Source organism: Lygodium microphyllum, chromosome 18 (genome assembly GCF_053477565.2).
Source record: "Lygodium microphyllum isolate KBCC chromosome 18, Lygodium_microphyllum_v1.1.10, whole genome shotgun sequence".
NCBI classification, from domain to species: domain Eukaryota; kingdom Viridiplantae; phylum Streptophyta; class Polypodiopsida; order Schizaeales; family Lygodiaceae; genus Lygodium; species Lygodium microphyllum.
Window position 1 is genome coordinate 91,607,827 of NC_141152.1, and position 23,899 is coordinate 91,631,725.

Genomic DNA, 23,899 nt, shown 5'->3' on the forward strand with positions numbered 1-23,899 from the left:
TAGGAGATGAGCTTGCACGTGATTAATGCATAAAACGGAACAAGTGGCAATTGGTATTCCATATTCTAATATTTAAGTAACTTTGAAAAATTAAAATCAATAAAAATTCGAAATACAAATGCTCGGCTCAATGGATTACCTTGTTTGCTCACTAGTTCACTTGTATGGGCAAAGCTTGCAAGTCCATGGTCGAGATCCTCCACCACTCAATGGGTGGTCAGCATTTACTTCTTCCCACCATGACCAATCATCAGACCTTCTTCCTGGACCACCAACCCGACGAGCGGGGCGGGAAGATGAAGCCATTTCAGGCTGAAAATTGAAATAAAAATGGCTCGAGAGAAGTGAGAACTCAAGTCTCGAGAGAAGGGAGAACTTCGAAGGCTCAAGAGTCAAGAGTCAAGAGAGAAGGGAAAAGGAGAGAAGGGAGAAGGAAGAAGAGAAGAGGAGAAGGAAGAGAACTTAAGAAGGTTCAAGGGAGAAGGTCCAAGGGGAAACGAAGAAGGAAGAAGGAAAAAGGAAGAAGAGAAGGAAGAGAAGGAAGAGAAGAAAGAGGTGGGAGGAGACGGGGGGATTGGCGGCTGGAGCCTAGCGGATTGGTCACCAAGGGCAGGAATGGGCAGATGAAGGAGGCGGAAACACACAGTCACAGTCTGCAGACTATCGGGCGGGAGCAACGGCCAGCCGAAGGTAAGTGGGTGCTACGTGGCGTTCCCTATCTGAAACGGGACAGGGAACGTTCCATCGATTAGCAACGCGTCCCATGACGACTTCATGCCGGGGACGACGATTCCGCGTGCCAGGGGGCCGTTCCAGCCGTTTCCTGTTTCTATGCCTTTGCCCTTCTGTCTAGCCATAAAAGCATGCTCAGAGGCTATAGCATCCATACCATTATTCCTCCGTGTTTGCTCCTCTAGAAGCAAACTGACTAACTGAAGAAAAGTGATTGGCTGTGCGGCAATCCTCATGGTGAGGTTTAAGGTCGTATGAAAAGCCAAGTACAAAGGAGGTAATGAGTTCAAAGTGGTAGATATCATCTGTGCATCCGAATAGTACTCATCAACATTCATGAGTTGCTCTCGTAAGTCCTGAATTTTATTCAAGTGATCCTGAATTGAATCACCTTCATCCATTTTCAATGTCTCTAGCTCTTTCTTTAAGAAAGAGATGCGAGTCTCATTCTTTCCTGCAAACATCTGCTCCAAAGTTAGCCAAGCTTCTCGTGAAGAAGCTGTTGAACGAATGTGGGGGATGATTGACCATTGAACTACCAATGCAATCAGCGACAAAGCTTGTGCATCCCATGTATCCCATGCTTTTTGAGCTGTTGTTCTTTGGGGAAGTGGTTGAAGTGGAGCAAGCTGAGGTGCCCGTGGTGCACGTCCTCCTGGAGGAGGAGTAACTGGAGCCACAACTCCAGGTCGAGCTACTTCTCCACTAACATAATCCCAAAGATTTTTTGCCACAAGTACATTCTTCATCATGAAGGACCAAAGTGAATATTTCCATCCAATCTGTCCTCTTTGGATACATAGGTGAAAGCATCTCCTCCCTGATTTGCCATGATTTTCAATTACCAAATAAAGATGCAAAAGAGCAATGTCGAAGCAGGACTACATTGAAAATCTGAAAATTTTCAGAAATTGTAGGAAATAACTTTCTACAATTAGTGTACAGAGATGCACTCTATCAAAACTGTCTCTTATGCATGCAGTCCAACATGCAATCAATGTTCAGCAACACTGTACTAGCAAAATCCCCAAAATTTCTTACCTCGGATTCATCAAAATAGTTTGTCAGTGACTGTAGCTACAGTGCGTATGCCAATGTTCCCAGAAAACATAAAAGCCCTAAAAAAAAATTATGAATGTGTCCAAAAATTGCATTCAATATGTCCCAAACACGTTTCCTAAATTTTGTGTCTATGGTGTGGGAACCCTTGCTTCCAGAAATTGCAGGAAATTAAAAATTAAAAAAATACCAGAAAAATTACGGTTTACTGACGCAGAGTCGTCAGACAGGTGTTCGACGGGTTGACTGGCGGAGGGCGAACCAGCTGTGGACTAGAGAACTATCGGGCAGGACGTCGCAGGCGAGCTGGCGGGTGAAGCGACTAACGTCGCAGGGCAGGGGCAGAGCAGGTGACAAACAACAAAGGGGCGCAATCGACGGGCGAGTATAAGGCCTCAGGCGGGTATCAGCTATTACAGGCGCTGCTACAGACGGGCTTAGCAATTGCAGGCGCCATTCTCTAGCATATGCAGCGTGACTGATGGGCGGGGCGTGTAGCAGAGCTGACGGGGCGTCTGAAGACTGGACAGGGACTGTGTAGCAGGAGAGGGCCCAGGCAGGCTAGTGACTGTTTGACGTGGGAAGAAGCAGGTTGAGCTGTTGAGGCGGACAGCACTGGCGAGCTGGCGAGTAGGGTGCTACGAGACTGACGGGCTCTGTTGTCAGGACGTGGCCACGGTGTCCTGTACAGTAGACTGGCCTGTCAAGCTGAGCAGAGCAAAGCCACTTCTTTGATACCAAATGCGAGAGAGGACAGGATCAAAGCTCAGCACAGAAAAATAGTAGACAATAGAGAGTGAAGCACAATACCCAATGCAAGAGACTGAAAGAGTGTAAAACTGAAAGTACAAGGTACAACCCTTAAACCTTAGTGTTGTAAGGGGGTGTTCACACCCGAACACGGTAAGTGCCCATAAGTGTGTGTCATAAGCACATACGAAATAATACCATAAGTCTAGGGGAAAAAACCTCTTCTACCGAGAGTAAAAAGTGTCCCAATGTCCTACTGATCACGAACACTCCTATGTGAGCGTAGGCGTAAGTGAGGCGTGAGTGAAATACTCAACAAGATACACATGAGGGGCTAGTCAACTAGATGCAATGTTGCATATTAATTAAGTTGGAATTGCAGCAGTGTGAAAGTATAAAGCATCACAATGCTTAACGGGAAGAAAGGCCTACAACCTAGTGGAGGTTTGAGGCAAGTAAAGTTAGAAGTAAAGTTTCCATATGCTTTTTGGTGAAGCTTCAACATTGTTTCACCAATAGATGCAAAGTGGATGGAAGAGGAGGACTTGGCATACCATCCTCAGTTGTTGCAACTTTACCGAGATGCCTTTCAATTAGAGACGACTTCGGTTCCGACTCAATTAGCTTCAGCAGAGCAAAGATTCGGAACATTGCCTAATGCTCAAGGGAGAGGTAGCACTTTCACTCCTCTTTTTGCAACAACTCTCATATGTAATGGATCTCAAATGTATTTAGCATGCATCCAAGGTACTGTATTGATAGTATGTTTGCCATGAGGTTACTACTGAGTGTACTAGTCACTATGAGTTCTATGCAAATGAGTATGGTTGTTATCGTGGCTTTGAGACTATACTTTTGCACCAGTTTCAGTAGAAGTTCATGATCACTTGGGCATGAGCTTTTGCCTCAATTTTGTGATCAAATTCTAATCAGTTTCAGTCTAGTTTTTGATCAGCTTGAGAACCATTTATAGTCACTTTTGGGATCAATTTTGCATCAGTTTTTGCATTGAGTTTGTGATCAGTTCTTATATCAACATATGATCAAATTATGATCAGATTATGCATAGTTTCGAATGGTTTACAGCTAGTTCCATGGACAGTAGCATGTTAGTCAATGTCATTGACAATCTCAGCCATGGTTTATGCTGAGTTTATCCTTTACTATGGTTGTGAAGTTAGATCTATTGAGAAACATGAGTTATGGATGCATCCAATGGGTTCCTAGCACTAGTTCTGAACTAATTTTCAATTTTATCTTATGTATATGCTGGCTGGAAAATTTTCAAGAGATTTGGAACATATGGCATAGTTGGACAAGAGTGGCTAATGTTGTAACTATGATACCTTATGGAAATTCTAGTGCAGTATGCTTTTTCTTTGGCACAATGCAATGCAATGAAGGATGATTCCAGAGATTTCAAGGGGGTGGTCTATCACAAGGACGTGAAATTTTATTGTTTTACTTAGCATTTCATTAAAAGTTAATCAAATGTGCTAATGCGACTTGCACGTGTGAGGTACAAGGTAATTGTTTCACAGTGTGGAACCCAAGACCCCCAAAATATTAGTTAGTGGCAAAGGAAAAAGTTGTAATAAGTCATGCTTGTCAAGTACTAGGTGGTACCCAATGTTAAATTTGGGCCTAGACCAATTCATTCAGCAGTAATGTCAGTGGTGATATTAGAGACTAGGCATTAATTAATTAATGTGAGCCTAAGGGTCAATAGCTACTCAAAAACACTTGGAAGACAAATTGTCCTAGCCGATTTAATTATTGACTAATGAAATTGATTTTCTCGAGATTAAAAGGTTTCCACTTGGAAAAACTTGCCTGTGTAAGTGAGAAAAACGTTTTTAAATGCTGGTTAAATTCTATTCAAGCCATTGTGAGAGAGAAGGAGACTATTAGAGAGTAAAGAGAGGCTATTGATGTGATTTGCAATCACTAGGGATCTGTCCTATAGCATGTGACAGTAGTTTGGAGCCCTGCAGGAGCAAGTGACAATAGTCCAAAGTCTTTCTAGTGCAAATGACAGCATACAAGAGGCGGCATCAATCTTTCTAGTGGTCCTAAGCTATGGATGAGAGCTTCCATGGCTATTCGAGCAAGACAATAGTAGCTTTTTAGCGTTTCTCATTATGAAACTCTGAAATTTCTCTCTCTATAGCATTCTATCTCATCCCCTAGTCATCTCTCAAGTTATCTCAGCATTTTCTAGCAGTTTGCACTATCAAAGGAAGAGATATCAACCAATCTCTATTGTAGACCCTAATTTACAAAGCGAAAATTAGGGTTTTTCAGCCACCTCAAGATGCATGCTCACAATTTAGGGTCTAGGACTTGAATCTCAACAGCTAAAATTGAGGATTTTCAAGAAGATTCAAAAAGCCAACTAGCCAATATGAGATTTGGGGCTAAATTGTTTTTCAAGAAGCAGGGTGAAGACCAATCCCCAAGTAAATCAAGAGGCAAATTGGTTTAGAGACTTACTGGTCAATTTTAACATCAAGAGGCACTTAGATTAGCAAAGGAGATTAGAGGATCTCAGTTGTACTTCTTTCATTTGTAATGTAAGATAAAGAAATATTGCAAGGGGTGCCAGTTTTGGGGCCAACCATGTGTCCAATGTCCAAGATTAAAGTGGTAAAGTGTGCATTTTGAGTTTACGTGAATTTTGTGTTGGCTGTAATTAGTACTTAATCACCACCCTCTCTTAGGAGGAAGGTTGGCTTTGTTAGGTGAGGATAACTAGAATGCTTTAGGTGAGGGTAGTTGCAAATGTGAGAGATAACAAAGCATTGATAGTTCAAGAGTGCATGAATCAATCCATCGAAGTCCATCATAGAGTGGATGTCAAACCTACATTTTGGTTTTGTTGCCAAGACGGAAAATAGATTCTCGATAGTTGTATATCCTCACCTTCTATGGGCAGAATCCACCACACACTACCAAGATGGAGAGCTTTTCTGAGATATGCACAATTGGGAAACCTCATGAGACAAAGAGTAGGAAAACTGGATTGGAAAGTAACTGATCTACAAAGGGTTGGAGATTCGAGTAGATTAGATTGATTAGCCGAATTCATGCGTAGATTAGAAAATTTTCTTTCTTCTAAGAAAAAAAGAACTTCTAAAATAGATTCATAGGCTTGCAATTGGAAGAGCACTAGGTTTGGTTCATAGTTGTCAGGTACGAAAAGTACGGTACGGTACCGTATAATAAAATACGGTACTAAATGGTACCGTAAGATTTTGTAAGGTACGGTTCGATATTAGTACGAAAAAAAAATTTAACTTCATTATTTTGAACTATAGATGTTAGGACAGATGTTTAAAGTCTAAATAGCAATGCTATTGGAGTATATAAGATGAATACTTGAGGGTAACACGCCAAAACCTCTATGGCATATGCCGCATGCGCAACATGCACTTCAACTTACAAGTACATACATAGGAGTGGATACATCATACATGAATGATCATACAAATAAGAGGCATGTATGCTTGAGAGAGAGAAGATTAAGAGAGAGGGACAGGTGAGAGAGAGAGAGAGAGAAAGATGAAATGACATGAGATGCTTTATTAACGTCTACAAGAGACCAAAATGACCTGTGAGACCAACAGTTACCAAACAAACAGTTACCAAACAAACCACCAAAGGTTTTGGTAAAAGATTTATGAATTTTGTTATGGTTTTGTTTGGCATTGCTAAGGCTAAAGTAGCTATCGATGGTACATTCACTAATTCGTGTACTCTCAAAAGGTACATTAGGTCAAACTATCCTCTGGCCTAGTTTTATTAGCAATGTGTACTAATGCTTTGGGTTGGGTGGTGCAAAATGAGTTGTGAACAAAGGTAAAATCAATAGGATTAAGCTACTTGATAATTCTCAAATGGTGCTGAATTTATTTATTGATGACACTAACATATTGTGAAAAATGATGGGACATCAATTAGAAACGTTTGAAACTGCTTGAATACCTTATGTATGGCCTTTGGCTTTAGGATAAATCATAACAAAACATATATGAGGAGTCTAATCAAGCTTCCACCCCCTTTCTTGGTTGATCGATCAAGGCTACAAAATCACCACCACCACCACAACAACAACAGTCAACAACCCAAACCACCACCAAAAACAACAACCATGCCCCCAAAAAAATAAAAAACCTTGTTTTTTGGTACAAATTCGTATGGTATGGTACGGTACGAACCGTATAGTACAAACCAGTTCGTACTGCGTATGAGTGCAACTATTTGGTTGGATGGGTCGCATCTCAATTCAAAGTAAAAAGACAATTTTATTTCATGTCTAGGTACAAAGGAATCACAAGTTTAACCATGACACACTATTTCTTTGGATTTGCGCATGGGAATGGAGAACATGATGGAGCTATTGTAGTTGTGAAAAGGACATTGACTCATGAGCAGCTTAAACGAGATGGAGCAAAGCTACAATGTGCTATGGATGTTGAACGCCTTTTGAGACAATACATGAACACAACGCTCGATGCCGTGTTTGTTTGCCAATAAAGGCTAGTGAATGCGCTTGAGGAGCATCATGGGATTGCATGTGCTTGATTAGGCTTAGCAAGAGATGTTGAATTTTTTTGTGAATTGAGGAAAAGGAAAAATCAGTAAATCTCTGATTTCTTTTATTGATTATTTTCTGAAAAACAATTCTAATCTTTCTAGTAAATGATCATGGGACACCATAGGCAAAACATCAGTCCATGACAAAAGGCTCTAACTAGGTGGTCAAAATTGCACAGATTGTAAGTATTGAACAAGATCTTCAAGGGAATGAATTGAGTTGAAAGATGTCGAGATGTGCGGGATCTAGAGCATGGCAGATGCGGAAGCTATGGAGGTTGAAAGAGGAAGAAGAAACTCATGAATACATTGACCTTGACAAAGACAAATTGTCACACAAGTGAATTAGGTTCCAATATTGAGACTTGGACTCATAAACACAATCTTGTGTATGGACAGTGACATTGACACTTTACTAGAAAGAAAAAAGTACTATCATTGCCTTAGAAAAAGAGTGCAAGTACAATGCTTTATAGGAATTGAGTGGTGGTATTTTCTCCTACTGTGCATATGGGATTCTGGTCTTGAGCCCTAACTGCTCCTCACAAAGGGACTGAAGTAGGTGTGATTGTAAATATCTCAACACCCCTCCTCAATCACAACCAAAAGTACAAAGTGTGTAGAGGCTTTAGTGAAAGCAACACCTGCAAAGTGTGGGCACACCATAAACATGGCAAAAACACCAGAGGCTATCGCAAAAAAGGCGAAGTGTGGGTACCACAAACATGATGGACATCCAGAGGCTGTAGCAGGGATCTCACAAAGTGTACAGAGGTTGTAGTACAAGGATAACTGAGGAGTTTACAAGTTTATGTTTGAGGCATTAGGGCTAGGAAATACACAGCTAAAAAATTCTGTCTGAATAGAAGGACTGATGAGGTTTGTCCTCCTCCTGGTGGTCTTATTCTTCTTCTTCTTCTTCCTTTACTTCATTTTTTTCTTCTTCTTTGATTGCAACTAGATAGGCCTTTTGGGACCTCTTTCTGGCATGGCAGAACTTCTCGATGTGTCCGGTCCTCTTGCAAAAGTCACAGAAGAGCTGATCCTTTTTGCCTTTGTACCTGTTACCAACATATAATGCATGCTCATCTCTAGAGGTACTTGGTTCTTCCTTAGTTTTTAGCTTCTTTTCCTCTTCTAACAATGATGCTTGGATATCAACAAGTTCAGGATTTGGCATATTGATTAAAGTTGTTGATACATTATTATATTCAGGAGGCAAACTCTTAAGTAGAACACCGATGCAAACATCTTCTTTCATTTTAATGTTTATTCTTGCAAGTTGGGTTAGAAGTCCTTCCATGTAATTTAGATGTGTGGCAAGTGATGTATTGGACTTCATTTCAAGCTTGAAAAACTCAATCAGGAGACCATACTTTGATGATTTAGATTGTGCACCGAACAAGGTGTCAAGTCTCTTCCATGTATCCTGTGAGGTTTCACAGTTATCCACATGGTGGATATAGCTGTCGTCTAGCTCCAGTTTGATAATGGCCTGAGCCTTATCATCGTTCTTTTGCCAAGTTACAGTAAGATCCACATCACAAGGCTTCTTTTCTTTTCCAGTGGTAATGGCCCAGAGGCCCTTCTTCATCAGGATGAGTTTGATGCGGGTCTGCCAAGTATGAAACCCCTCCGACTCCTTTGAAGCGAGCAGTTGGAGAGTCTTTGCCCATGTTAGACTTACGGGAACAGTAGCAAATCAACTTCAGACTTATTAGATTTGAGTAGCAGAAGAGTTGGTTGAGAGACACAAGTGCTAAAAAGCACTAACTGAGTGTCAATGAACACCAAATCTGCAAAGTCCTTTACTCTTTTTAAATCCAAGTCTAATCTTCCCCTTCTTGATTTGATGCTGATACCTTCAAATCTGAGTGACAGTACTTTAATGAACTTCAGAGAGTATTGCTCAGTGATTAAAATCACTGTTGATAACTTCAGTGAGAGAAACAGTGAAAAATGTCAGAATTTTGAAGCTTTGGCTATGGCTTTTGCATTAGGGTTTCTGGGGGTAGCCTGGTTTTTTGCTGATTGCAGGAGCTACAGTGGATCATTTTCAAAACTTTTTTCATCAAAATGAAGCTTGAATGATGGGCTATCAATGCCCTATGGTGGTCGTCAACATCGCGACCTATAGCGATGGCGGCAGCAGCTCGAACGTTAGCAGGCACAATTCTGACGGCAGCAATGAATTTCAGCAATGCCGTCGCATAGAGTGTGCAATGTCGAGTTATGTTGTGCCAAGATGATGCGCCTGAAGTTGGGGAACAACTTTGTAGAAGACAGCGTGAAGAGTTATGCCCTCTATTGCAAGATCCAGCTCCTCAAAGTTGGCAGGGTCTATCTGGCTATGGCAGACACACAGGGCAGCAACTGTGTAGACTCACAATGGTGAGCTTGAAATGGCCTAATGTTGAGCTCTGAGGTGATAGAGAGGAGCTCCAAGAGCAGGGCTACAGTTCTCCAAAAGAAAGCTTGTCAAGATCTTGTCTGGTTGATGAGATCTAAGAGCTTGAAGCAGGATAGGTACAAGGTGGCTATGGCTGCCAAGAAGATCAAGTGAAGATGGAGGTGGAAAATGAGAACCATGAGCTGACCTGAGGTTAAGAGGGACTGAGAGAGCAGAGAAGGGAGTTATGCCATGCCCGACTGGGCTTTGATACTATGTCGAGATGTGTGGGATCTAGAGCATGGCAGATGCGGAAGCTATGGAGGTTGAAAGAGGAAGAAGAAACTCATGAATACATTGACCTTGACAAAGAAAAATTGTCACGCAAGTGAATTAGGTTCCAAGATTGAGACTTGGACTCATAAACACAATCTTGTGTATGGATAGTGACATTGACACTTTACTAGAAAGAAAAGAGTACTATCATTGCCTTAGAAAAAGAGTGCAAGTACAATGCTTTATAGGAATTGAGTGGTGGTACTTTCTCCTACTGTGCATATGGGATTCTGGTCCTGAGCCCTCACTGCTCCTCACAAAGGGACTGAAGTAGGTGTGATTGCAAATATCTCAACAAAAGATTGCTGAGAAGTGTGATTATATGTTGGTTTTCCTCCGATCTTTCTGATTTGTAATCACATAGATCCATATATGTATGTTGGACATGTTCTAGCTCTAGCTAGCTAGGTTGTAGTTTGCAATCATTGAATGCAAACAAGGAGATCTTGTGTGAGTTGAGTGGGGCTGAAGCTGATTTTTTAAGCTGAGCATTTGCTGACTACATTGATTTGATGGTATCTTGAGACAAGTACATGTGTCGGACAGGATTTACTTCTAAGTAGCTAGGCGGGGATGCGACTGTATGGACACAGATTGAGTGAATTTTTTTAATTTGCATTGTTGGTACAGCCAAAGCAGACCCAAGACCTGCTATATGCAGGTCCTCCAAGGTCTAATGTATGGCAATTCATAGGGTTTTGATTGAGCAACAGTGGCAAAGAAATAGAGCTTGACTATCTGTTACCAATTCTATAGTGTCAACATTCTAGGCATATCAAGAGCCGTATCAATTGAGGGATTGCATGACCATGATATGTCAGCCTTGTGACTGATGTTTATTGGTCTTTAGGCTTGGTACACAGGGGATTTGATTCAAAGTCTCTGGAGGTCCCAGAGGAGCTATTCCACTGGCCTAAGTCGAATATTGTGATTAAAGAACTCTCTTCAATGTGACTCAAGGAAACAAGAAAACTCATTGGATCTTGGGAAATTAAGCTTGGGTTGGGTCTTCGAGACAATTATACCGTACACTTCGAACTAATTCTAGTTTTCAGTTAGGTTCTCTTGGGATTGTTGGCTTAGATGTTTGCTAATGACGTGTCCTTGCAATGTTTTGAATTCAGTACAGTGTTCTCAGCAGTCAATCAGCCATGGCCTGGAACTTGGGCATGTGGTGAATTGTGATCCTAGGTGACCTAAGACTAGTGTATCAGATCTAAGCATGGGGTGAATCTCCTAAGTTGGGTCTAGATGTGATCCTAAGAACTATTTGACCCCAAGGGTAGTGTAGCTAAATGGAAGTTATCCTAGGTGCATGTAAGTGTGTCTAAGGAGATGGGTGAGTGCATGTTCGAGGGTGATGGTTCTTTCTTGATATGATCAGTCTGGGTTGACATAAGAATACCCAAGGTGTGAACTAATCCCACCTAAAGATGGTCCTAGAGTGTGTGCTAAGCAGGACTGCACGCGCACACTAGTATAGAAGAGACCTAGTCTATGTGATGCTATGAAGCTATCCTAAGGTTGGTGCAGATGACTACAAGGTTGAGTGCCTAGGAGGTGAGAATGGGGTGTCTAGGGATGCGGCATATGTGCCTCATGCAGTGTGTTCCTAATCTAAATGCCTATGGTAACGGCCTAAGGGAATGTATGATGCACAAAGACTTGGAAGCTCACCCCTTTGAAAGTTAAATGATCACTTAGGTGAGTGAGAACTTGAATGGGAGGGGATCTGCCTAATGGAGATGTGGGTGCATTACGTCCCAAGCTAAGAGGTAAGTTCAGTTGACTATGATGGATTGTGTATTCTTAAGGTGAATGCAATTGTGTGAGTTCCTAATGCCCGATGCCTATTGCATGCAGTTAGTCGAATGAGTGGCTATGAGTGTGGGTTTGCCTAGGAAAGTCCAAGGATACATCATCCTAAGCTGCTGCCTTCATCTAGGAGAAAGGGAATAAATGATTCACCATATCTAAGGAAGAAAGCAATGTTGTCTAAAAAGCTAGGGAAATCTGTCAATTGGCTAGGTGATTGCAGTGTGAATGTCCAAGGAACTGTTCTTGAGGACCCTTCACTGTGTGCGAACTGTCAAGCTGCACTGTGCTTCTGAGTAGCCTGAAGAGTCAGTCATCTCCAGCCATGCTTCAATTCTAAGGAAAGTGCCCTCAAATTTGATTACCCATCTCTGTAGGAGCTGTGTCCATGGACAACTGCATACATGAGAGCATATGAGCCAATGTGTGCCTGATGGGGAGTGCTCTTTGGCTCCTCTTGCATTTGCAAGGTTCAAAAGATTGGTAGATGTAGCCTTATGAGAAGCAACTAGGTGTGCTGTCAAAGTGTGGGACTTTCTTTCTGTGGAGATTCAGTTGGTGGGATTTTCTCTAGGAGACACATAAATTACATATCTGAAGAAATTAGTTCTCACTCTTTTCATCTATGAAAATGACATGGTTGCTCAGGTTAAGTCATGGGCTTTCCTTGGAATGCTTAGGTATATCAATTCCACCCCCATCTCTCTTTCACATTTCACTAGCACCTCCAATTTTGACAAATAAAAGGGTACATAGTCTATATTCCATATGTTATCATGCTTCCAAGATGGAGTATATTCAATCTCTTCTGTCAAATAATCAGACTTTATATTGTTAGATTCTACTTTTAAAACACCTCTTTTGATATGTTAGGTGAAGGCACTGGATTGCTCCGTCTTCATAGCACATACCGTCATGACCTTAAAATCTACAGTTCAGATGAGGGTCGAGTGCAGGTACGAACTTGAAGACTGCTCAAGCAGAGATGTTAAGGCATATCTGCATTTCAAATTTGAGTAATTCCTATTATGTTCCATGTGCTCAGATGTCTGCAGCAGCTTTTGCAAAAGGTTTGCTAGACTTGGAAGGTCCTTTGACACCTATTCTGGTAAGACTTAACTGTATATAGGTGGGAAAGAATGAGTGCACAAATCAGATTGAATGGTTTAATCACTGCTTGTGTTTAAAAGGTGTCACTCGTAAGCAAGGATTCTTCAATGCTGGATGGGCTTGATACAGCGAGTAATGAAATGGAAGAAGCAAAGGCATGGGCCGTTCCATCTATTTCATGCATTCTTTTATCTGAAAATTTGCTGTCTCTCCTGTTTAAGTGTGTCATAGTTGTGAATTCGGTTTTCTTTCTTACAGGCTCGCCTTTATGACATAATTGTATCACCACAATCAGCAAAGGCAATGAACTCTGGACTACCATGGATGATGGATGGAGCTGGTCTTCCTACCAATACAATGTTGCTTCTCCCTAAGCTGGTAAAATATGTTCACCCTCTGCTAGCAGTCATTTTTTAGTAATGCAGTTAGATAACTCTGAGCATGTGATACAGATGTCTATAAATAGCTTGACCCAAAAGGTTCATTAAAGATGATGTTATCAAAGTTGGAAACTTATAGCAGAGACTGGTGAAATGTATGCTGTTGATCTTTGATTATTGTAGTACAAGTCAACAGATAACATGCAAACACTAGAAGCAACATGTGAAGCACTGATGTTATTGGAATGATTCTGTGCCACAGTAGAAGCTCACACATGCATTCTTTTGTTGGAGGGCCTCCCTCCACTCGTCCCCTCAGCTTATTCGCCCCTTTCCTGGACCTACGCCTGCTCACCGGCCAGCTGTGTGTGCCACTCTTTCTGCTCCCCCTGCCAGCCTGCCCCCCCGCCTGCAAGCCTTCCCACCTGTCCCTCCTGCTTCTCCCATAAGCCTACTCCTGCATTTACCCCTTACTGCACCTCCTCCAGCTGTGAAGTATGAGACTCTGGTAGAATACCAAAAGTGTGGTTATAAAGAATATGATTTGATCTCTACCACAATCTAGACCCTGTTCAGCCAGACAGGCAGCTAGAGACTTGCATGAGAGCCTTCAGAAGATCAGCTCTTTCTTCAGGTAGGAAGCCATGAGGAGGACAGACAGGACCTTCTAGATTGAGAAATGACTGCAAGAGCACCACTAGCCACATTACAGAGGAAGGAGGAGAGATGTCCTCGGTGTGGATGGGTGACTAAGAGGAGGCATATTGCTAGATTAAAGATTGATGCCATGAAGGAAGCTAGATCGAATACAGGTTTCATGCAAGAGCTTCCTTTTGGACCCAATCTGGAGAAAAGGCTAATAGAGTCTATTTTCGCACCATAGGGGCCGAAACACTCCAGGAAGGGCATAGAAAGACTCAGGAGAGGTGATGAATCTGTTTCACAAGGGCCTTGGGGGTGGGACAAGTAGCTACATAGTACTACATAGCCTTTGCTTGGATCCATGACTAGAACCCTTGGTTATGAGAGGGACAGGAAGACAGTATGGCAGACACCTAATGGCCTTTTTACTGAGGAGCTAGATCAGTCCTTTATGAGCTACTAGGATCTTATCAGCACAGGCCTCATCTCTGCTTTGTAGGAAATTATGACATTATAGGGCTATGCCAGAGAAAATTTTGGAGAAGTGATTCACGTTATTCCCAAGGGAAGTGACGTAGGCAGATTGGAGATCACAAAGTGGAGGCTGATAACTTTGCTTCGAATCGCCTACAAGATCCTTGTGAAGGCATCAGTCTTAGACTAGCCCTTTGATGCCATATATCATTAACCCTAGACTGGCTCTGTCCAAGAGTGTAGCAACTTGGACAAAAATTTTACCTTCTGGGAGTCCCTCGCTTTTGCTTGCTCTAGAAACCAGGACCTCATTGTACTGCCTCTTGATTTCAAGAAGGCATATGACTGTGTGGATTGGGAGTTCCTGGAGGACATGATGGTGAGGATGGGATTCCCAGAGTGCTTTAGGGGAGCAGTGACTCATTATTTCTTAGCACATATCTAGGTTATGACCAGTGGGGCAAATGAGGGGGATTCAACATCCAAAGATCCATGAGCAGGGCTGCCCACTAGCCCCCTTCGGATTCTTATTTGTAGCAGATACTATGAGCTCCTTCTTGAGAGGAAAATCCATAGGTATGAGAGGCATCAAGTTACCCATCCTTAAGTTTGAGGAGCTTCCTGTGTGGAGTTTGCTGATAACACAACAATTTATTTAGATAGGGACAATTTAGTTTGCTGATCTCATCGGAATCCCCACTCCAAACTTCTTGTAGGCACACTGGACCAAGGGACACTATCACAAATTGGAGTTGATTGCTAGTATTATACCTTGTTATATCTTGATCTTGAGGTGCAGTCATGCTATAGACCTTCAAGATGTATCCACATTAGAGACTCTTTGGAGGTTGTGGATAGAGATCATCCACACTCTTTGGGAAAAATGGGAGAGGATGCAGGGCAGCTCTGAGAGGATGAGGAAGAGGAGAGAGGCCTTCTTGCAGACTTGGGACTTGCGCACCTTCTTTCATACGGCCCCTCAGAGCACTATAGCCTACCAGATTGGATGTTCACACAACCATTGTATTCGTGATGTACTTAGACACTCTTTATAGAGTTCCTTATACTTTGCATTTTTACCTCAGGGGGACTTATCCAAGCTGTTATCAATAGAAATTTCTTTTCACCCGGAAAGAAAAAAAAACCCTCATACTTCACCATTCTTTGTACTCTTATCACAATTGTGGCCTAGTAATGCTAGTGATACGCTGCCACAATTGTTGTCAATTCCGATAATAAATGCCAACTGTAACTTTGTGGATTTTATAAGTGACTTTAAGTCAGACAAGACCATCTTTTCATCTTCATGTGCATTATTGCATCCACCATATGGTGACGATGGACTAGAGGTCCTAGAAGTCCAACCTCTGTTGCATGAGAGGAGGTAGGTAGGGGAAAAGTACCACAAATATTATGGTTTAAATAAGGAAAACAACTCAATCAAAACATTTTTAAGACAGACATATACAAGCAACCTCTATGAATCTAAAACACATGCAAAAGACACAAAGACTTCCTGTAAAGGAGTCAACACATGAACATCATGAAAATATGAGGGCCAAAACCTCTATTTTCTTCATGTTAGTTGGGATAACACACAGAACGGTTGGCTGGACTTTTTTGCCGATGTATGATCATTGTCTACAATGTCACTATCAGGTTAAGTATCAACCATTCTATGCTGAAACAGCAGGTTTACCTCTCCTACACCAAAGAGAAGAAAAGTGTGATCAAGCATTCCCCACGAGAAGCGCTCCCGCCATCACGTCGTTGCTGCCCCCCGTCTCCATTCGAACTGCCACCGCGCCAGTCCTCCCCTCCCCCCGCCTGTGCCAATCCTCCTCCCTCCCGTTCGACACCCCTCCTCCCCCCCCCATTCGACAATCCTCCTCCCTCCCGTTCTCCCCCCTCCCGTTCGCGAGTCCCCCCTCCCCTTTCGCCAATCCTCCTCCCCCCGCTCTGCAGCCGCCTGCTCGCCCTGCGTCTGCCGTCTGCCGTCTGCCCCCCCGCTCGCTCTCCCTGGGCCTGCCCCTGCCCGGCTGCCCACCCTAGGCCTGCCTACACTCCACCTTTTCCCCCCTAGCCACGTGTTGTGCCCCCCGCCCCCTCCTCGCACACTCCCCCACCTTGAGGCCCGGCCAGGCGGTCACACCACCGTTTGGAAAACAGAAGTTCCCCCCCCCCCCCCCCCAAACCTCTAGTTGCTCCCTCCCCCCCAGTAGCATAGCAACGTGATAGGCAAGTTTTCAGCAGGGACGCGCAATGGAAACCTCTGGTCATACACCAGCGCATTCTGCAAGTGCCCCCTAGTCAAACACCTTGCGCATCATCCTCTCTAAGGAACAGCTCTTGGCCGTCCAGGCCACAGAGTTGGAGTTGAAAGAAACATCGATCTTTGGTCAGGTCATAGGACACTCCCCATCGAGGGCCCAGCTACGGGATTGGCTCCACTCCATGCTGTGCATTGGCACAACGCAGATCGTGGAGGCAATCCTCATGGCCCGAGAGATCTTCATGGTTCGACTCACCTCTGCGGATGCAGTTCGTGAGTTAGTGGAGAGCTTGTCCTATGCCTCCATGAAGGGGGTCATCTACATGGTTCCCTGGTATAGCGGCTTCACAGTGGAGACATTTGCGCTCCACGAGATTTCTCAGACACCTAGTCACCTTACTATTCCCCGAATTAGTGGAGGACTTTGGACAGCTCTTCAGCATAGTTCTTCCTGCCTCCTTCGCGGATGCACTGACAACTGCAGGAGTCCCAAAGGTACAAGTGACCGTGGAAGACACAAAGAGTATACCAAAGTTCTTGGAGATTGAGGTGGGAAGTCACTTCTTTAGGCAGTAGGTCATTGTGACTAGGCAACCAGGGTAGTGCCCGCGCTACCACAACTTTGGGCATCAGGCAGCAGACTTCACTCGAGTCCAGACACGACAGAGAGGGAGACGGAAGGGGGAGCTACGGCCAGCTCCTTAGATGCAGACTCAACAGCAAGGAGCAGGAGGGTGAGCAACACCCCCTCGGTAGAGCACTCCGCTACCTCCCCCCACCTAGCAAGACCACAATCCCCCCACAGCCACCACCCGCGCCACAGACTACCTCACCTGAGATCCCACAATCCCCACACCCACCTCCCTCCATCTCCCAGGCTCCCCCCCACTGACCCTCATCCACAGCCCCCCCTTTCTAGGGCTACCCACCCCCCCCACCCCACACTTGCCACGTACCTACGATCATCCCATCACCACTCGATCCTCTTCACCCCCACCACCTCCCTTGCGGAGCACCCCCCCTGATCCGCACCCGGTTCAGATGATCCCCCCCAAACCCACCCCCCCTGATCCGCACCCGGTTCAGATGATCCCCCCCAAACCCACCCCCCCCTCCCACATGAGGTGATGAGCCACACACGCCTACATCCTCCTCGCACCAGCAATTTTCCCCCTCCCACACAGCCACTAGCTCATCTGCCCCTACCACCCGTCACACTTTCCCGAGATAGGCACAGCTCTTGCCACAGGAGTTCTTCCACAGTGAGCCATGGTCCTACCTGAGAGTTGCGGAGCACAAAGAGTTCCCACTACCTCTAGAGGTGGGGATCTTCATGGTTCGCAAGTAAAGGAGGGGCAAGGTCCATCTACTAGCACCACTGGATGGACCAAACTACGCTTTTTTTCTTCATTCCTCTCACTTAAGGGATTGGATGTCGACACAGATAGAGGAGTTGAAGAGTCAAGTGGTGGACCACATCTCCCTGTGGATGGGAGGACTAGCACTGTTTGCACAGCAGTGGCTTGGTTGCATGATGGACATTAACTAGTGGGCTAGTGCCGAGGTCCCACACTTGAGCATTATCTTCCGAGCCCCTCCACAGTGGAGAGCTCCAAAGGATGTGAGTGAATGGCCCCTGGCACAGGCGGTCCTTTTCTACCAGTGCACAGAGTCACGACTCTCAGCATGGCTGATAGATGCATTGATAGTACCACTTGGAGCATCTATCACCCCTATGTTCCGTCGGTTGAGGACCACCATGGGGGACTGGAATTCACCATCCAAACCTATGACAAAGCGTACTTGTATATCCCATAGTTTTTCCTCTTCATCAGTAGCCTTCACAGTGAATAGATGTCTGTTCGGTCAGTCGCAAGTTTCCCCATGAGCTTACACCTTGCATCCTGGAATGTGAATAGCCTTCACTACAGTGGGACATGTGGTTCCAGGAAGTTGATTGTTTGGTAGGAGCTGCAGCCTATCCTTGCCAGACGGATCAACATCTTACTTCTACAAGAGCACAAACTCACTCCCACCCAAGCCCAGCGGGTAGGGAAGGTACTCCCGGGCAGCTTGCATACTTACTGGGAGCACGCCATAGGTGCCCACGGCAAGAGTGGAGGCGTATGCACCTCTATTGGCCCAAAGTCTCACCGCCTGTGTATGAGACCACGGGACAATAGTGGCAAGGAGGGTTCTATGGATCGGATTGGATATTGGGGATTCATGCCTTGGAGTCCTCAATGTCTATGCCCCTGCGGAGGTTAGAGCACGTAGCACATTCTAGGTGGAGATCGTGGAGGGACTCCCAGAGGTGGACTCTTGGATCATTGGAGGAGACTTCAACAACCTGAAGGCTTTGGAGGACCAACAGGACAAAGGCAGAAACTACCAGGGAATGGCCAAGGAGGAGCAAGAGGCATGGGTGGTCCTTCTACTGGCAGTAGGAGCACGCGATGCCTGGAGAGACCCTGCCTTTCACAGGAAGGGAGAGGCCATTGGACTTCTATTGGGGATACAGGCGGCTAGGTGGAGTCCTGCTGGAGCGGTTGGACAAGTTTTATGTAGGAGAGTGGGGAGGCTCTCAGGGAGGCCAGATTGGGTAGTTGGTAGGCACCACGTTGTCCGATCATTGCTGGTTCTCCTGACACTAGACCCCTCAACATTTGCCCTAGACACACGATCCTATCGGATCCCTGACTCAATCTACAGGAGGGAGGAGGTGACGAGACAGATAGAGCAGATTTGGACCAGGGAATGGGGCAAGAGGGACCGGATTGTAGAGGAGGTTGCAAAGGTCTTGGCCAAATCGAGCAGAATCTACCAAGAGGCAGTCATACAGGCCATGTAGCAGAGCTGGGAGGAGAAGAGAGCACTGCGGCAGGACCTTGCAACCACGCAGAGATTGTTACAGGAGGCACCAAGGGATCCCACCCTCCACGCACAGGAGGTGCACGCGCGAGCAACCATTGCTAGCCTAGAGGACAGGCGCTCAAAGTTCTTTTTCCGCACCTCAGCAGCTTTCTGGGGGCACGGAAGGGGGATACAATGTGCAAGGAGTTTTTCCAGGCGCACCAACCTTGCACCTCAGGAGAGCAAATACACAACCTTCGAGATAAGTATGGGAGGACTCGTTCTAGCTCAGATGAGGTGATGGAGATTGCCACCGACTACTACAGACGCCTTTTATAGCAAGAGAGAGTCTCAGCTAGAGGACATTGATGTAGGCAGCAGGTCTGGGATCACATCCTGTCCCTCATCACAGAGGAGATGGGACGCTCCCTCCTAGCTTCCCTCACAAAGAAGGAACTAAAGGAGGCTTTCCATACACAAGACGGGTAGAAATGCTTGGGAGAGGATGGCCTCTCTAAGGCCTTCTTCACTACCTACTGGGAAGTGGTGAAGGACCCCCTACTGATGGCCTTCCAAGAGATTTTCACTTCAGGACAAATACCAGGGAGCCTTTTAGCAGGCCTTATTAGTTTTCTCCCCAAAGGAGGAGACCAGTTGGAGCTTTCTCAATGGAGACCGATCACCTTATTGTCAGTGGCCTATAAGGCACTAGCAAAGATAATTGGTAAGCGACTACACCCCGTACTTCCACACATCATCCACAACACAAACAGGATTTGTCCAGGATAGGAGCATCCTAGACAATGTATTCACCTTCTTTGAGGCGACAGAGTGGGCTCAGCACAGTGAGCAGAGACTGGCCGTACTACTCTTGTTGGACTCGAGAAAGCTTATGACAGGGTGGACTGGGATTTCCTAGAGGGCACCATGGTGAGGTTGGGTTTCCCCCAGGCTTAGATTCACGGGGTCCTCATAGATGGTAGGTGAGGGGAGGAGTTTTGGTTGGAGAGATCAGTCCGGCAAGGCTGCCCCCTAGCCCCGTACCTATTCCTACTCTTTGCAGAGATGATGTCTCAATTCCTCAAGTCAGATGTGAGCGGATTACACGGCCTTTGACTTCTAGTGAGAGAGGAGACTGAGTTGCTAGACTCAGAGTATGCAGATGATATAGCACTCTACATAGAGGACGATGAGTTGATGCTGGAGAGAGTCAAGCTAGCTCTTGAGGTGTTCTGTTCTACGGTGGGAGCGAAAATCAATTAGTGAAAGTCGGTTGGTTTCCTCATAGACCTGGACTCTAGCACGGAGTGGGGCGTCCACCTGGGATTTATATGGGTGAGCAGAGGGCAAACTGTCCAGTACCTAGGGTTCCAGGTGAGACTCGACATCCCTCCCACCCAACAGTTTCTTCTAGTCCTCGATTCTATTTGGAGGAAGCTGACCTATTGGAGCACGACTCGCCTCTCACTAGCCAGCCGAGTCCTAGTGGTTAACCAAGTCCTCCTAGCAACGGCTTGGTACATCGCCTTGTGTTGGTGCTTCTCCTCATCCTGCGTAGTGTTGCTTCGCTGCCTAGTATAGAACTTCCTTTGATTCGGGTCAAAGGGCTCCAAGGATTCCAAGGCCAAGGTGGCATGGGCAACCATCATACGGCATCGGTCAGACGGAGGGCTTGGGATCATAGACCCAGAGTATCAAAGTATGGCCCTTTTGGGCAAGCTAGTTGTCTGCGGCCTCAGACCGCGAGGGCAGGCCTGGAAGGTCCTATTGCAGGAGGGTCTTCAGGATTGTAGACCGAGGCTTGGCGGTGAGTGGAAGCCGTCCTTGAGATGAATCTTCACGTCAGCTCAAATCACCCCCCCCCCCTCCCCCCATATCACCTTTCCTGCGCAACCTGCTCTGCGTGCTGCATGACCTTTGTAAGGCTCTAATCTAGAGTCCCCCAAGCTGCCAGGAGGAGATAGACCCGTCAGTCGGTGATCTGGAACCCCCAAGTCAGCGATCGAGAAGGGGCGCAAATTGGCGAGCGCCCCCATATCCAGTGGGCTGGTTGGGAGGCTGGCCCGACTCGTACCATTAGGACATAGCGGGAGGTGTATAGGATGGTGGACGAGAAGGTACTGCAACGAGTATCAGGTTGCCAGAGAGGAGTGGAGTTGAGGAGAAGAGAGATAGACGCAACTATACCTCAGGAGTGGCTTGCTCCCCCAATACGAGAGCCAATAGAGCCCAGAGAGGTATGGACCACTATGTTCTCACCAGCAGGCATCCCCCTACAAGTAGCAGGTAGAGTGGGCAACACTCCACCTTGGGCCTTCTTCACTGTACAGGAGGGGGGGCGTCTGGCTCTTGATAGAGGGCAACAAGATGAGGGGATAGCTGTCCTTTCATGGAAGAGAATCCGGGTGATTGGCCTTTAGGGGAAGACATGGTGGCTGGACCCTTTTGTCTTTTGGCAAGAACTTAGGGAGTGGCCCCTCCGGATCTGGGAGGGTAGGCCACTTGATAAGCTGGAGTGGGATCAAGGAGAGTGGCTATGGCTGGCCACTGCGATCGCCAAGAAGCCACCAAGGTTCTTGGAGTACACCGCCAGGATTGGGTGCCGTCACGTAGCAGGCACTAGGCGGAGCACAGCATCACGGAGCCTTTCTAGCTGACCTTCTGGCGCTGCCTATGGAATAGTTGGAGGTTGAGGAGGGTATCATATTTTCTATGGCCAGTGGCACATGGAGGCTTGGCGGTGGAAAGCTGGCTTTCCCAGATGTAGGAGAAAGGTTGTAAGCGCTACACGCAGCAACCTTTGGAAACCCCAAAGCATTGCCTTTGAGCATATGAGGCGACGTGGCTCGTGTGGAGAGGAGCATGCCGCATCCTTCGTCGTATAGCACCCAGCCTTGGATGTATCTCATGGGGAGCTTTCTGTTGGCAAACGGTCAACCAGGGCCGTCACCTTTTGTATGAGGTCAGGATGCAAGACACGATATTCATTATTGAGGTAGGTTTGTGCGTAGGGGTCGGTTTAGAGGCTCTACCCATCTGCCAGGTTCTGGAGTCCACAGCAGACCACTCTAAGGTATGGGAGATCATAGGGAGTCTTACTGGTTGGCATATTTGGTAGGCGTGGTGTCAAGAGGCTTTCGGCAGAGAGAGACTTTCAGTACAGGCAACCTTAGCAGAGCTCTGGACCTCCATCATCCACTCCCTCTATGGCCGATGGGATCAGATGCAGGGCGAGTCCAAGGCTCATCAGGAGCTCCAATGTCATTTCATGCGCACTTGGGGTGGCCAAGACCTGTTTTTCGTGATGTAGGCAAGCAGCCCCAGATGGCGATACACCCCCCCCTCCATGGCTTCTTGCCCCCATCCCCCCCAGACTGCCTTAAGAGGCTTGTATACATTATGTATTGTCACTTTCATCAGCTCCAGCTAGTCTGTTGAGCATGAGCACTCTGTTGTAATCAGTTTTTTTGAGTAATATAATCGGTCACATTTTACTTGCACTATCAGGTTAAGTGCAAGAAAGCATATAACGTAGATCAATGCAGCTGCCAAGGAAGTGAATGAGACAAAGGCAGCATCATTGGTCAATAAGAGACAAGACAATTGCCGTGTTGCAACAGATGCAACCCACTTGCAGCACCTAGATGTTGTGCACAACTACGTGTATAGGTCAATGTGCTAGGCACAAGCCGAATGTTAGGGGAAGATTTCAGGTCCTATGTATTGCATACATGAGGTGGTGTGATTCTACTTCAATGTGCACACAAAAACCTAGTAAAGCCTGTAAAATCTGACTATAAACTTTACACCATCAACATTGAGCTTATAGGAGACTAGCCACCTTATGGGGATCTAGCCAAGTCAATGCAAGGGGAGATCATTTTGTAAAAATTACACCGTGCAGCGAACAGAATCTAAGAAAGAGATAGAGAGAGTATACAACATAGCCCACGAAGGCGGTTAGGTCGGCCTAACCAACCTACCACATGAGCCTCCACTAGTCAGTCGGGGAATATTTCCTTTACCGTCGGGCCAGGGGTCACTACCCCTAGACCCCCATCAAGGGTGTGCCTCGAGTTGCTACCAGCTTAATTACTTCGTCTAACCCAAAGATTAGACCCACAATGGTCACCTTTTTGCCATCCGGTCACATAGACCTCATCGGACATGCAAGTCAGGACTCAACCAATATCCGAGCTCACATATGGCTTCTCCTCATAATGGGGGCCTTACAACTTTGAGCACCATGGATCATCAGTGGCACCTTATGAGGGTGGGACATTGAGCAAATCTAACACATTTTGCCAATTGACGCAAAACACATTGGTTCCTAGCTAAGATAATCAAAGTATGCTAGAACAACAATGTTAAAAGAAAATGTAAGAATGCAAATACTTATTTCATGTTTCCATGCTAGAGTGGTGCAAAACAGTGGAAGCCTTAAGACATAACATTACAGTCAAGGAACACAAAGCTATGAGATGACAATCA

General features: G+C 45.7%; 1 protein-coding gene across 1 annotated transcript in view; it reads left to right on the forward strand.

Moving 5' to 3' along the window:
* LOC148021147 (inositol hexakisphosphate and diphosphoinositol-pentakisphosphate kinase VIP2-like) overlaps positions 1-23,899 on the forward strand; it is a 261,593-nt gene that overhangs the window by 210,337 nt on the left and 27,357 nt on the right. Inside the window, exons 20-23 of the mRNA XM_087698993.1 lie at positions 12,551-12,633; positions 12,723-12,785; positions 12,868-12,942; positions 13,046-13,165. Coding sequence (XP_087555119.1) covers positions 12,551-12,633; positions 12,723-12,785; positions 12,868-12,942; positions 13,046-13,165 — 341 coding nt within the window. The remainder of the gene's footprint in view (positions 1-12,550; positions 12,634-12,722; positions 12,786-12,867; positions 12,943-13,045; positions 13,166-23,899) is intronic.